Source organism: Acipenser ruthenus, chromosome 21 (assembly GCF_902713425.1).
Source record: "Acipenser ruthenus chromosome 21, fAciRut3.2 maternal haplotype, whole genome shotgun sequence".
Taxonomy (NCBI): domain Eukaryota; kingdom Metazoa; phylum Chordata; class Actinopteri; order Acipenseriformes; family Acipenseridae; genus Acipenser; species Acipenser ruthenus.
Genome location: NC_081209.1, coordinates 24478555 through 24494691, shown reverse-complemented (window position 1 = coordinate 24494691; position 16137 = coordinate 24478555). Strand labels below are relative to the sequence as shown.

At 34.3% G+C, this 16137-nt stretch overlaps 1 protein-coding gene and 1 pseudogene across 2 annotated transcripts; both read left to right on the top strand.

Moving 5' to 3' along the window:
* The first annotated feature begins 4550 nt into the window (after positions 1–4550).
* On the top strand, positions 4551–10148 carry LOC131699132 (pygopus homolog 1-like). 2 transcript variants are annotated; one of them, XM_058995173.1, is made up of 3 exons: positions 4551–4962; positions 6320–6402; positions 6859–10148. In XM_058995173.1, exons 1-3 carry the CDS (start codon positions 4914–4916, stop codon positions 7990–7992), a joined length of 1266 nt encoding a protein of 421 aa, XP_058851156.1. In that variant the 5' UTR covers positions 4551–4913; the 3' UTR covers positions 7993–10148. The 2 variants fall into 2 exon arrangements, with proteins under 2 accessions (XP_058851156.1, XP_058851157.1); XM_058995174.1 differs by lacking the exon at positions 4551–4962 and adding an exon at positions 4995–5246.
* Positions 10149–11555: 1407 nt separating this feature from the next.
* LOC131699183 (dynein axonemal assembly factor 4-like) lies at positions 11556–14603 on the top strand (annotated as a pseudogene).
* Positions 14604–16137: the final 1534 nt, after the last annotated feature.

The window sequence follows — 16137 nt, the reverse complement described above, 5'->3', positions numbered from 1 at the left end:
ATATATATAATATATATATATATATATATATATATATATATATATATATATATATATATATATCTCTACAAAAATGTTTACAGTCTAGTTGTCTTCAGGTGAATGTTGACTGTAATACTCCGAAGCTCATGCCAAAAAAATGTAATATTAAAAAGCCAAAATGTTCTAAAACTGTTATTAAATGTCCAAATACGAATTAATTGCACAGTTTAAAATAAAAAAAAAATGTTTATTACAAACTGCACAAGTGTCTTTGTTATTAAGGCATAGTGTTGTAAATCTTGGGTGCATGTGTTAATGTAATGGATTCTGCCATTTTGTGTGTTTTGGGGGTGGGGGGGGGGGGTGGGGGGGGGGGGTCGGTGTTCACCGAGTTAAATCAATAAGATGACAGACTGAATAGATAGGCCGCATCCATATAAAATAATTATGTAGAAAATACACAATTTATTTTATGGCTCTATATACTGTATGTGTGTGTATATGCATTTACACACAGCAGCTTCCTCCAAATTACAGAACATCACAAGTTTGTCTAGAATTGTATATATTTAGGGCTTCTGTTCAGTGTTTAGAAACACTGCATATTTGTTCATGTTTTATTACTTTAAGATTTATAGCAGATCTGTGTGTAGTCATACGTTCCTTTACACCGTGCCATGCACCTTTTGAAACCCAATGAGTGCACAGGGTAATTGGTATTGATGGAAGCATAAAGAGGGGCTCTAGTTAAGAAAGCAGACCACCAACTGCATCGTGTCCAGTTGCTGATTTAAAAAGCTTTGATTTATGTTAGTTTCATGCATGTAATGAGTTTTTGAAAAAGTAAACATTTTCCCTTGCTTTTTTAATGAAGTCTTTGCACCATACAAAACTTGTGAGTCAAATTATGGCGCTTGTCTGCCTCTGCTTGCTTGGGTTCCTGGTGTGCTAGTACAGTATACATCGGAGCCAACATTGTGATGAAATCAGAAAGATATATTCTGTAGTAGCAGGTGCTTTGGCATTCTATTCCACTGAGCTAGAACATCATGAAATTACATCAGAAGATTTTAAATCTTGTGTTTGTATACAGTACATGTGACACCACAATAACAAAAATGACATTCATTAACATGATACAGGGCAATGTCTATTCACTGTAGAATGCAAGTGCGCTTCCTTTTTATAGCAATACTCGTCTAGATTGTGACCACTTTGGAGGATCACAGAAGACAATTAACATCAGTCTGATTCCATTTAACAGATGCTTCCTGCATGCTGGTCAATAGCATTGATCCCACAGTGGGACTTGATCACTGTATTCTGTCCAGAGAAAATGAAGTTGTGTGGCGACCTAAATAATTTAAAATGTGAATATGATCCTCCTCTCCATGGAGTTCACTGCTAGGGGCTCCGAGGACTGGAATTTTACTCCATGGTTTTTATTTCTCTATTTCTATGTTGCATTCTGCCATTCTGAACATTACACTTAGACGACCACGTTGTGGGTGGTTAACAGAAAAACCATTATCCAATGTTCTTAAAATAGTGGATATGGGAGGTCATCTCCTTATGTGATGAAGCTGCCTCTTCAGGACACACAAATGGAATAGTAGATGAGCCGATACAATGGACCTCTTTTTAAGGTGCTGCAGTTACAATATTAACCCACCATTAGCACTGTGTGTTTGTAATAAGTTGTTTTAATGCCTCGTGTACACAATTGTGTTTTTTTTTTTTTATTCTTGTTTTTTCAGCACTGAAGATAGCAACTCTTCCTACTGAAACGTTTACATTGCACTTGTACTTTTTTGACTTCATCTTGTCATGTGAGTTCTGATTAAATAAACTGATGTCTGCTATCTATTTGTGAGCACATTCCCAGTACCACGACTTACTCACCTGTAGCACACTGCAAGGAGACTGGCTTGTTAAGCTCATCCGTGCTGCTTTCTTAAACTATCGGCAACGAATCCTACAAAATACCTTTTGTACACTGAGGTATCAAATGAACTTCCCCTGACTCTCTCTGGTAGACTCAAGGTGAGTTTTTATGTGTTATTACATGTTAAATCTGCTAACTTGTTTATTTTAAGGATCAGAGACTTTATTCAACTCTACGTCTTGTCATTAGAGTTTGAGAGGCAAAAACAGTTTTCAAATATGATCACGTTAGCAAGTTAAACACACATTCCCATGCAGCGCTACGTAGGTTGCATTAATGTGTTGCCATGGTAATCTATGCCCAGCAACACCATTTATTTTTACAGGGCCTGTCTTTGTGTAAAATCAATTGCTGTTGATAATTGTTTCTTTTAAAACAGAGTCAATAAATATCTTCATGTCAAGGCTAATGGCACTGATTCCATTGCTCCAATCTCATTCAAATGAAACTCTTCACATGAAAATGGCTTGGGAAGTAAGGTACCTTACAGTAATTTAATTTTCTAAATGTGCTTTCATTCAACACCTCAGATTAACGCTGGGGCTTCATTACAATGCTGTAAAGGAAGTTGGACAGAAGACTGTTTAAGAGGAATCTATTGTCAGCCTTTTCGCTGTAGTAATGATACTGGTTAATTATTACAATACTTACTATGCTGGGACTTGAATGTTTCTTCTGTACTAGTTAAATAATGAGGCTATTTGTAAATTAACATTTTAAATATTAAAATTCACTTGAACCCTAATGTAAATGACGTTGGTGAACAGTACAGATGAATAATTAAATGAATAATAATAAAAAAAAAATGATTATACAGCTATGGCCAAAAGTTTAGCATCTCCTAGAATTTTAGGACTGAGACGAAATTAAAAAAAAAAAAAAAACTACATTAACATAATTTAGCTATTTCATTTAACGTCATGTAATCAAAGAAACTACAAAATGATATTGCAAAAGTCTGCCGGAAGCCATAATGTGTCACATTTTTTAATTTGTCAGTTTTTCTTTAAGTATATGGAAAACTACAGAGCGGTATGTATTTCAATGTGTTAACGTAACATTATTCAGCAAGTTTCATTCAACTTGATGAAGGAAAATGAGTTCATTCTATAGGGTGATGCCAAACTTGTGGCCATAGCTGCTTATAAAGAGAACAGCATCATCTGGTGGCATTGTTTATAAATGCACTTGTCTCAAAAGTAGTGTTATGGACTGGTTAAATAATCATGAACTATTTAACACGCCTTCTAATAGTGACATAGATTGTACATTCCAGAAAGTATTAGGACAGTCTAAAGACTGAGTGTGTCACAATGCTTGGCATAATCCCTGAATGAAAATAGTTTAAATCTTTCTGTGAGCATTGAAGAGACAACTCAGTAGTTTGTTCACAAGAAGAAATCTCCTGATGTTATCACTGTAGTCGTTTTGTGGAGCTAACCAAACGAATTTCAAAAGACATATCACACTAAAACAAACAACATGGGGCACTGGATCTTTAAAAGGGTGAACTAGAAGATTAAAAAGGGGGTTCTTCTGATTAGCCTCAAGCTCTGCTGTCCAGTTCAAGCCAATGGCAAGCAAGCTCAAGATCATCATCATCATCAGGTTAATGGCTTGCTGAGAAGACCACCTGTGATCAATAACTAGGAACCCCAGGCATCTGCAAGATTTCAAACCCGACCTTCTCATGCCCACCTTACAATTTTTTAACACCACAGGTTTTGATACAAATAACACAAATTAAACTGCCCCTAATTTCACACACACTGATTCGATTTTGGAGTGCCATGTTTATGTTCATGTTTTAAGGGTTTTAATTTTTTAGTGGAAAATAGGTCGATGAATAAATGAACAAGGAAAACATGCTTTTCTGACCAATGACAGAAAACGTCAGTTTTAAAACACTATGCAAATATCACATATAATCCAATATAGTGCATCTAACGTCCAGAGCTGCAAGACAGACTCATCTGAAAAGCACAATCATTTTAATTAACCTGCAAATGCCTCAGAGGAATAACATGCTCAGTGTCAGCAAGGCTGTGTGTTACAAGGTTGTAGTGTTTATTACTGTATAAATCACATTTCTGACCCTGGTTTGGAAATTTCAGCTACTAGTTAGAACCTTTTGGGTCTGTAAATAAAAACTGTAAGGACTATCACACAAATAGCAATGCGAACAATACATTAATCTCTATTGGTAATTCTGCATCATTTGTAATAAAGTAACTTCCCAGTCCTAACGCTACTGCAAATAAAATAGCAAATGACAGGTATGCAATACTAGTTGACCAAAAATACTGCACTTTTGTGCTGCATATTTTTGTAAATAAAAAATGTTTCCATCTGCTTTGGTGCACTGGGTGAAGTTTTAACCACAGAAATAATTGACCCCTGCTAATAACATAAGTATGATTTCTTATTTGCAAAGTACAGATTAATATAACCTTTCACATATCTTAAACATGAGAAAAATACAATAAAATAAGTTTTAAAATAATAACAATTGGGAAGAATAACACAACGTGTATTGTGAATCTGCAGGCCAATGTCTGAGTGCGCCAGTGTAATGAATGCTTCTTGCAATGTTTCATCCGCGGTTTGGTCTGCCTGACAGCAACACCACATCAAACAGCATAGCGCAGACATCCTCACATGGTAATGTGGAGGGGGTTTCTTTATCGTGTCATTCACATTCAAATATAATAAACCAACAGATACACGGACATTACTCGCTTCGACTTTACACCCGGGAGATACGATGTTTACAATCACTCCAGCTTTTCTCTATTTTCAGCGCGTACAACTAAATCACGAAGTTGAACGAGTCCGCGCCTCCCGAACTTCGCAAACCCTTGCGGTTTTCTTGCACAGACTGATAGCTCAGCTGTGAGTATTGCAAAGAGAGAAGACGAGTGCATGTACCTTTAGCTTTTGAAATTATTATATTATTTTGTTGCAGAGTCATGTATTTTTTCCTGTAATGTCAGCAGACCAGGATAAAGACACCCTGTCTCTTAAAAGAAACAGAGGTAATGTGTTCTTTTTTGTTGTTGCTATTTTTGACGCTTGTCAATTGTATGTTAGCGTCTGTAGGGGCATGATATGCTGCGTACAAGTCTCTCCGCTAATTATGACTGTGAAGGAGCTGGTCGGCCTACCTCAATTAAGGCCTTTTAAGAATTGAATGGAACTCTCAGAATAGCCTGCGCTTACTGCATTGGCATTTGAAAGAACGAACTAAACGCGTCAGCAGCCACATTTACTTAAAAATACCTTCAAAAGGAGCACGCATTCTGACTCAACACTATGGCTTGTACGTACTTTAAATTTAAACTAGTAGAAACTATTCAGCAACCAGCTGATGTTTTATATAGAAAAGGAAGTACATGCGTGCAGGACAAACAAGAAAGTTATGCTTTTCTTCAAGTAATTCTTATTGACTGACGGTTTTCCACTTGGAAGCAGAATAAAATGTATTATTATTATTATTATTATTATTATTATTATTATTACTGTTTACAGATAACATGTGTTTATTTGCAAAATTACCTTTTGAAAATGCTTAAACTTACCAAAGCTGTTACGGGTATTTCTACTATTGTGAAACTTTAAATATCGGCCAAAGTCAACAAACCAAGAAAGCTGTACAATCTTTGCAAACAAGTACCACATATGACTGATTACTATGTAGAAGACGTGCTGTCTGTTCTGGAGCTCGCCAAACGCAACATAGAATGTGGACACACACATTGCTACACACATATATACACAAACAGCAAATAGTTCACATTTTTAGTATCAATAGAAGTAACAATAAAATTAGACAAGTGGCGAGTTTGAGAACTGTCTATTGCATTGCAGACAAATGAATTAAGCTACAGATATTTGTGTCCTGATTAAGATTTCCCCCAGGGTTAGGGATCCCCTAATTTGTGTACTGTTCCAGTTTATATACTACCCAATCATGCCTGATTAATGAAGATTGAAACCTAACTAAATTATGATTTTAACAGCTTTATTTTCAGTTCTACTACAGTTAAACTGTGCATCTCCTGTGCACCATTCCTGAAAGACTAAATTATGTCTTAAATGTTGTTTCCTAATACCCATCAATCAGATGTTGATATAAAGTAATACATTGAAATTTTGAAGTGTAGTAGCACACAGTAATAGCCCAGTCGGAAATATGTAAACACAAATCTGTCACCCAGTCAACCACATCAACTTTTACTGGTCAAGATGGGACACTATTTCTAATTTCTGTCATATACTGACATTTTAATACTTATTTTTCACACAAAGCCACGACATTTATTTTTATTGGATTTTTCCAAAACTATTGAAGTTAACTATTTAATTAGGGAAGATATTAATTCAAATTTTCAGGTGGAGATGGTGGGTTGGATGGCTTAGGAGGGCCAGGCGTACTGGGAAGCCCTGATAAGAAAAAGCGCAAGTCAAGTACACAGGTAGCTGTCTTTCTGTTTTGCTGCTGTATAGGTTGTTTGATGGTTGTAAACCAATGAGATTGTAATCCAATGAAGTACTGTTTTGAAAGGCACTCCTAACTGCCACTATGCACCCCCCACCCCCATTTTATTTTGCAGACATTTTTCCACTGACCTCCATGGTTGTGACAATGCCTCTTTGATTTTTTATGTGCCACATCCAGGCACACTTTGGTTAAACTATAAAATAAAAAGATAATATAAAACCTGAAATATAAATTGTGTGAATACCAGCAGTTCCGTTCTGAAAGTGTTATGCTTTTGTAGGCATGTATGTATTTATTTATGCACGTATGTATTTATTTATTCATGTATGTATTTATTTATTCATGTATGTATTTATTGATTCATGTATGTATTTATTGATTCGTGTATGTATTTATTTATTTATTCATGTATGTATTTATTTATTTCTAGGTCTCTTCTTTTCCTCCTCTTTCTGAGTATGCTCCACCACCAAACCCCGGCTCTGATCACCTTGTAGCTGCCAACCCTTTTGATGACAGCTATAACCCTGTATCCTACAAACCTCTGCCTTCTGGAAATCCTTATTTTGGCAATCCTAACTATTCCGGTTTTGGTTGGTACAACTCTCACAGAATGCCACTGCACATGCAACCCAGAATGCCTTCTCCTTATGGAGGTCCTTACCCCATGCAAAACCGACCCCATCCATTTCCACAGATTCAAATGGGCAGAGGTTTTAATCGCACTCAAGGCTTTAACTTTGGTCCCCATGATAATCCAAATTTCAGAAACCAACCAATGTTTACTTATCATATGAACTCAAATGTGAGCTTACCACCTCATCCACCGTTTAGACCAGGCCCAGGAGAAAACTTCATCCAAATAATGCCACTACAGACTATGAACCAAAACACAAACTCAGACACGGGCCCCAACTTTGGGCCAGAGAGCAACACAAACATGAATCCGCCAATGGGCCCTAACATGGATGGCAACCATGGTTTTATGCAGCCACAGAGTAATAACCACCACCAGGTAAATGCTGCCACGCCAAAACAATACAACAGTCAAGGCCCAAATAAAAACCTCAGTCAAAGCCCATATCAAAACTCTGCTTCTCGTCGGCCTTCCCAGAGTCCAGAAGAAAGTGTAAACCAGGACCTTTCAAACCCGAAAGTTATCAATAAACGCGGTTCCCCCAATCAAGAAAGCAGTCATTCCAACACTCCTGAAAACATTAATGGCAGCCATGGTAACAATGGCGTTCAGAACAAGTCTCACACAGCCATTGAAGGTGTTGCAGCTGAGAGGAGCAGTAGTAAAACAGCCGCACACCCGATTCGGCCAAGCCAGTCTTCTGCAAATCCTGTTTATCCTTGCGGAATTTGCATGAATGAAGTCAATGATGACCAGGAGGCCATTTTGTGCGAGGCTTCTTGTCAGAAATGGTTTCACAGGGTTTGCACTGGCATGACAGAGACGGCCTACAACCTTCTAACAGCTGAAGCAGCAGCGGTGTGGGGCTGCGATACCTGCATGGAGAACAAGGATGTCCAGCTCACAAAACCTAGTCAAACAAGCTAGAAACAATGATGGATAACAATAATGGCTTTAAAAAAAAAAAAATCTTTCACAGTTTGTATTTTTTTTTACTTTGTTTACTTCAGAAGCTAATGAATGTCTTCAGATAATATCCATCAGTGTGCTTGTTTATTAGATTAGATTGTTTAATTTTATAAGACCTCAAAAGTCTCATATGATTAACAATGATATAATCCTCCACCCATCCACACCTTAAAGTAGTTATTTATTGTGTCCCCCTAATCATGGAGTGGAATGACCCTCCAACAATGTGACTGGACACGGGACAGAATGTTGCAAAAGTGTACAGTCTGTTATTTTTCCTGTTGGAGTGTATTCTCCTTTTTTATTTAAAGCAAAAAATAATTGATTTTAATTGCGGTGATATGGCAGAATGGAAATGGAGTGTACATGGCATTGTGTGTCATAAAGTAACAATGTCTTCTTTCATACTGTTTTCCAGCACATGCCAAATTATTCCAGAGAGAATGATAGCTTTGGCAATGGCTTTTGATTGTAAATGCAGGAAGAAGTAATAAGAATAAGGCAGTTTCATTTGGATGGTGTTCTTTTGACCATCTGTGTTTGTTAATAGTACTGGGTAAAAAGAGTACAGCTTTTTTGGCACCATGCTATTCTAGAATGTAAAGCTTGTGATGTTCCAAAATCTTTTAATTTCTTTTATTATTTGGTAATGAGATATGTTTACTTAATTATGGCTCTAAGCCATGCTTTTTACAATAATTTTATCTAATTGTAATACATTTTACATTTGTGAACAAAATAATACATATACTTTTAACTATATATTGTAACTTGTATGTACATTTATGCATATTTCTACATATTTACTACCTCAAAGCGCCCAACACAATTCAGATGTAATTTGCAAGGTGTCCTCTGTGACTAAAGTCAATTATATCTCCCTAATGTTGTTTTCTAAAATACTAAAAGTTCACAAATGCCCTTTTAGACTTTATCCAGAAGAAAATAGTATATGAAACTAGCTGACAACTGAATGCATAAAATGTCCTTGTCAATGGCCTGGTGCTGTGGAACACCTTAAACAAATGTATTTATGATGTTAAATTAAAGTTGCCATATGTAATTTATAAATAAATATTTCAACTATACAAATTGTAAAGGGATTTATTAACTGCCAGCATACTACCAATATATTTGAAATGGTTTAGGGTAAAGATTTTTAGTTTGGCTTCCATTTCTTGGCAATCAATGTAATTGCACCAGTATTGTATTGGATTGTATTGTATTGCTGCAGCACTGCAGAATGCTTCATGTTTATTAATGTATTTAGTTTTAACTAATTTAATGCAACCAGGTTCTTATTAAAACAAACAAACAAACAAACAAACAAACAAACAAACAAAATACTTGTTGTTGGGTAGTGTATATAAATTAGTTCCATATTGGTGACATTTGTATCTTTTAATAAAAAAAAAATAATAATAATAATAAAATGCTACCTCATGTATGAGTAGAAAGCAGACCTGTAGTTGTATAATGGTAACTGTTATAAGATACTTACCTGAGATCATTTTACACAGTGCACCTAGCCAGCCCCAATGTATAGCTGCAATATGGGGTACAGATTCCAAGTGGAATTGCATTTTTAAGTGGTTATTAAATAGCATTATATAAATCAACAGATAATAGGGCAGGTATATGACAAGTATCATGATAATAAAATTATACAGAATTAAGATACTCAATTATTCTAGTAAATGTGATTAGTTTAATCAAATATGAATGGTGTAACTAGATCATTCAATGTGTTAGGGTTTGTAGCTGTAGCTATATATGGGGTTAGGAATTGACAGAAGTATCCTGTTGGGAAAATCCCTTGTTAATAACTTAATTTGCAACTACATGTCTGCCAGTATCGCATACCTTGGCCTGTTTCATTGAGAAATTGTGTTTTGTAAGTAAAGAGCTACATTTAAGAGTGGAGCTGCTATGTGTTATGCTATGCCAAGGATATCATGTTTAATGTCCATTGATCATATTAGCAGAACTTACATTATCAAGTATTTCTGATTGATGTTTTTTTTTTTTTTGGATCAGTAGTGGGATGAGTTAACAATAAAGCTAATGCTAATAATGACTAAAGTTGTTTAAAGACTATTTTGTTTCTGTGTATTTTAAATAAAAACTTTTTTCCCCTAAATATGTTATTTTCAAATCTAATTATTTTATTAATTTCTATTATTTACAAATATAATAATAATAATAATAATAATAATAATAATAATAATAATAATAATAATAATAATAATAATAATAAAACACACACAAAAAACAAACAAAAAACAATCAGAGGGTTTCACTATGTACATCATATTCCGTTTCTGACAACGTTTGATGCAATGATAGCTACTTATAATAATGACTTCTGAAATCTAAAATGTACCTGTCTGAATAGTTCTGGTATTTATGGCTGATTGCTTGAGAAACATTATGTGCAGAATATGAAATACGTGGGTTCAAAAATGGGTTTCTAATGGTAAGCAAGACCTCAGACAACAGCAGACCACAAACCAGCAGGGGTGTAGCGAACAAATTGTTTTTAACCCACTGACTAGTCTGGCACAATAAGAAAATGCAATTTCACGGCCACCAATGTATAGCATTTATCAAAATAGTAATAGCAGTACTTCTGGCTTTTAAAACTATTTATTATATTTTAGTACAGCTGTTTCTCAGAAAGCTTATGAATGGTATTACAGAAATTAAATTGAACATTTTTATATTTATTAAACCAGTAGGGGTACCAGCAAACTAATCTGTGTTATTTCCAGTTCCCAACAGTCAATTTCCAGTGCTGTGTTCAGGAAAATAATATTCTGATAACGGTACAAGAAGCTTGAACTATTGAAAAGTTTAATTTGACAACTAGTTTGCGGGGCCTTTAACCTGTCAAAACCCCAGCCCCTCACAGACAATTTCCGCCTGGGGGGCTGTGCCCTTAAATAAATCACAATATCTTCCAAAGTATAGACAGCACAGGCATGGTTCAGGGCTTGAATTCAAGGTAACCCTTTGGGCATCAAGACTAAAACCTCAGGTGTGATAAAAGTCTTACTCAGTACCACACTGGAAGGAGATATCCAGAAAAAATACATAAAAAAACAACAAACGCTTTTCATTTTTTTATGTTCTCTAGTCATTTTTACAACTTGTAGCATAGTTTCCAGTGCTTCACCAACATGTCTAATATACTGTGTAAAAATTTGGAACTGTTTGAACAAAGGGATCAAATTCTACAGGAGTTTTTACAAAGCTAAGCCCAAGGGTCCCCAAACCTCTCCAAAAATAAACATTGTGTAAATCTTTATGTCAATTGATATACTAAGTTCTAAAAGGGATGTTATTTTGTGGCACCTCACAGGCTGGCCATTGCCACATGCATTTGCCTTTGAAAGGCTCCCCCCCCCCCCCCCCCCCCCTTATCTCATTCAAGAGGTGGGCGTGGAGCAGTGGAAGGAGAAGCACAACAGAGGCGAGAAATACAAAAGCTTGAACACGAGAAGAAAAAGAAAAAAGATGAGATGAAGACATACTCAAAATCTGTGTCAGAATGTCCTAGAAAGAGAACCACGGCTAAAACAGGTAGTTTATTGAGATGTAAAGCTCATTTTGTTACCATTTGTCTATACATAATTCATACAGGAAATATTTTGATGCTAATATCTTGGTTATATATATATATATATATATATATATATATATATATATATATATATATATATATATATATATATATATAAAAAATAAAACCAGTTTAATACTGTACTGTAAACAGAATTTTAATAAAATCAAATGTTTTTTGTTGATATTAATCAGGAAAGTCAGAAGAGATATCTTTGCCCACTCCACGATCTGCTGGTAGCATCAAAATCCAGTTTACGCCTGTAGCTCTGTGAGAGTCCCGTGTTGCTGAGGAAGAAGCGGTATGCATCTTGTAATGTTTTCCTACAGTTAATTGGTCCAGTAAGAAGAAAATGGCAGCCTTGTGGAAAATATTTTGAACATTTTAAAGTAAGTATGAAAGCAAAGGCACATGCTCTCTGGGGAATTCATATTAGCTATATAAAACTATCAAGTAACAACTTAATTGCAGGAAAGAGCAGTCAAATTATTATTCTTTGTGGTTTCTTGGTAGTTTTCAGCATTCAAATTATTTTATTGCTCTCACAAATTTGCTTTTGACCTTGCATTTTCTTTGTCTGATTTTTTTTTTCTTTGTCATGCCAAAAAACGTAATATTACAATAAAATATGGTCTTGTGGTCTTCTAGTTCTATAGCTAACACATAGTAACTGAAATACATATATTTATTTCTATAGTGGCCGAAAAAGCAGGCAGATGCAAGGTGAGCAGTGAACGCTGATGTGTCTGAGCTAAAGGATCTTAAGGAAGAAGAGAGAAATCCAGACTGGTTAAAGGAGAAGGGAAAGTAAGTGATCCCCAGAATTTCTCATCACATGCTGTATGCAGTGTCTGTTATAGATTTAAGAAAAATATACAGTGTATATATATATATATATATATATATATATATATATATATATATATATTATTGTTTTTTAGAAAATTGTTTGCCACACAGAATTACCTCGCTGCTGTCAATGCCTACAACCTAGCAATTCAGTTGAATCACAAACTCCCAATCTTGTACCTCAACCGTGCTGCCTGTCACCTCAAATTGAGAAATCTACACAAAGCCATTGAAGACTCTTCCAAGGTCAGTTTTACCTTTTAGTTGTAAAAATGAAAGAACAGCAGACTTAAAGAAACACAAACATAATAACACAATGTTACAGAAGTAGTTACAGAATTCTAATGGATTTATTTTTCATTGGGACTTTTTCTGTAGGCACTTGACTTATTAACACCACCTGTTGCTGACAATGCTGATGCCAGAGCAAAAGCTCACATTAGACGAGGCACTGCATTTTGTGAATTGGAATTATATGTTGAAGGTATGTATGTATTTAAACATGGTACTTTTTGCCAGTTTTATTCACCACTGGCCTTTTGTTTCAAGCAGCTTTGTTTCAAAACCTCTCCTGGATCAGTAGTATGTGTTAGTGTAACCAGAGCAAGTTCCAGTTTTCTATCCCCAATGCACCAAGTAAGGCTGTGTGTAAGCCAGTTTTTGGTCTGTGAAATATACTAAATCAGCAGTGATTAACAGTACATATTATTTTAAATTGTGTTTTATAAACCCAGTATTATTAACCAAATCAATTTAGTTTTAATAGTTTAACTAATTGTTTTACTATTATTAAAGTAAGTGTCTTAACGTGACAATGCAATCCTTATTTAGCAGTACTGTGTTACAAATTAGCATAAACTAATTACCATTCAGAAATAAAATATGGTTATTTCTGAAATATAACAATTTCATTGATTTAATTATTTAAATTTAAATCTACTATGACGCGTCAATACATATATTGGCTTAAAGTACAAATGTCTATTTTGCTTTGTATTATGCAAATTATAGATCAATAAATGTTAAAAAAAAAAAAAAAAAACTAACAGCAGTATCATCTGCTTTACTACAGTTGATGTACTTGGCTTGGATAAACAGCAGAATGATAATTCCTTGTATACTGAATGTATACATAATCAACTAGAAGGGTGTTTGCCTAACAGAGCAATGTGCACAATCACTGTGCTCAGTTACTATAGTATTAATATCCATGTTTTTGGGGGTTTGGGGGATTGGTTTGTTTTGCATATGCATTTAGGTTGCACAAGGTTTAAACTGAAACAAAGAAACACCCAATTAAGAGACCATATACAAACTGTATGTGCTTATAGATATACATGTTTTGAATGTTGTAAAATTTGACAGGTCTTCAAGATTACCAGGCAGCCCTGAAGATTGATCCCTGTAATGAAACAGTAAATGCAGATGCAGAAAATATCAGTAAGATCATTCAAGGAACAGTGCCTGATTCTTTATAATAAATACATATTGTTTTCAGACTGAAGGCTGCCCATAACATTGTTAAAAGAAATTGTAATATTTTTTTTCATTTTTATGATTGACAAATCTGCTAGTCAGATCAATAGTTAATGACATTTCTGTGCTAAATAAATATTTTGAAGGTCATTTTACTAGCAATGGAAACATTTCACAGAAAACAGACCAGTTAATTGTTCCCAGTCCTGGGTATGCCCCTATCTCATTTTTATATGAGCTATTTCTGTATAGGACACTGAAACTATTTAATCAGTTATACTAGAGCAGACCTTTTATTAAGTTACCCAAGGATTAAATCATTATAGTGACTACCAAATAATAAAAATGATTATAACTGTTATTTAATGGTAATGCTGCATAAAATGACAAACCGTCAGTTTTCTTCATCACAGCATTGTTTGTTTTATTATTTGGTAAGTTTTAAAAGTGCCATAATTAAAAAGTGAAAAGACTGAAAGACTTATCATTTTAAACCCATAGGTGCCCTTTCTGATTATTATTTGAAACTTAAAGGGTTTAAATAATTCAAGCCTCCTTACATAAATTAAAGGTTTAACAATTGTGATTCATAATAAAGAACACTGCATAAATGTGAAATAGATGAATGTTATGTTCCCATTAGGAATCATTCTTAAACACATGTGATGAACCAATAAAGGCAATAAACATGTGTGTGAGCAATTGTTATTTTTTTTAAATATAATACTTGTTTTTTGTTAGTTGATTTTAAAACATGTAAGGTTACATATTACAAAACCATTATTGTAACAATAATAACTATTTTTAATGCATCTTAAAACAATAGTCTTTGTGGGACAGCTCTGAAACATATGATGTGCATGCTTTGGAATGTATTATTAAAACTGTAAATATTTAAAATCACTAAGCCCATAACTTTAACTCCTACTATGTCATAGATAACATTCATGAGATCTCATCACCACATTAATATAAAAAAGTGTATACAGCAAAAATAAACTCTAAAAAATGACCACACTTTGTCATAAAGAACCCACTTGAAATTGTTAAGAGAAAACACATACAATATATATATATATATATATATATATATATATATATATAGATATATATATATATCTATATCTATATATATATATATATATATATATATTTTTTTTTTTAATTGTTTCCAAAGCAAAGTATTTGCATATAAATTGTACATGAAAAGTGGCATATTAACAGTTACATATCAATTAAACAATTTTTACAATCCACATATGAATCGTACATATATTAATATAAGTTATTCACTTGTGTTACTTCAGCAAAAAAACATGTCTGTTACCATGCTGTAAAATATAGCAGCAGAAATCATTTGAATCCCAATATTAGTGTTTCAGAACATGAAACATTTTTTTTTTTATTATTATTAATGTACTCCTTTAAAGTAAAACACTGAATTAGAAAGACAAATAAAAGAAGCACAAGAGAAACGATGTTATTACAGTTTGGAACAAATCAAAGAGTGTTCTGCAGGTATGGGCAGTCATAAACTCTGCTTTTGTCTACGACTGTATTCAAAGATTGATTGCGATACATCCCACAATTTCTAAGATGCTCAGAAAATGTCTGTGACATTGGATGGTAAGCACAAGGCGCTGTTTCAAATGCTGGAGCCATGTATCCATAATTACTTGATGTAGTTTTATAAAGTGGATTTTGTGGTCTAGGACAGCACCCAGAATTGTTTGGAAGCGTAGCAGGTTTTATCATACATGAAAACACAGGGTTACCAGGATTTGTACAGGTACTTAAGTCTTTAGGTCCAGCGCTAGCTGCTGATCTCACAGTGTTGGACATTTTGTTGTCTGAATCAGAAAATGCTCCTGGGTTCAAATTCCTTTCTTCCTTGCTTCAAATGTCGCTGTTAATAAGCACTTCTTCCAGCTGAAAAAATAAATAAATAAATAAATAAAAATTCATATTGACAACACAGAATAACATGGGACAGTACAGTTTCTCAGTTTGATTCGTCAAAATGAAGTGGTTTACGTTGTGTATGATATGAAATGTCCAACTAACCTGTAGATGCCGTATTTGTGCACAATTTGTTCCACCCTTTATTTAGCTCCTGTGTGTCAGGCCGCCATGTTATGCACGCTTAATTTCCTTGT

Bases quoted from the DNA above. Each gene is read 5' to 3' on its own strand.
- LOC131699132 (XM_058995173.1), top strand. From the start codon at position 4,914: ATGTCAGCAGACCAGGATAAAGACACCCTGTCTCTTAAAAGAAACAGA. The intron at 4,963-6,319 runs GTAATGTGTTCT...TCAAATTTTCAG, and splicing joins GTCTCTTAAAAGAAACAGAG to GTGGAGATGGTGGGTTGGAT. The intron at 6,403-6,858 runs GTAGCTGTCTTT...ATTTATTTCTAG, and splicing joins AGCGCAAGTCAAGTACACAG to GTCTCTTCTTTTCCTCCTCT.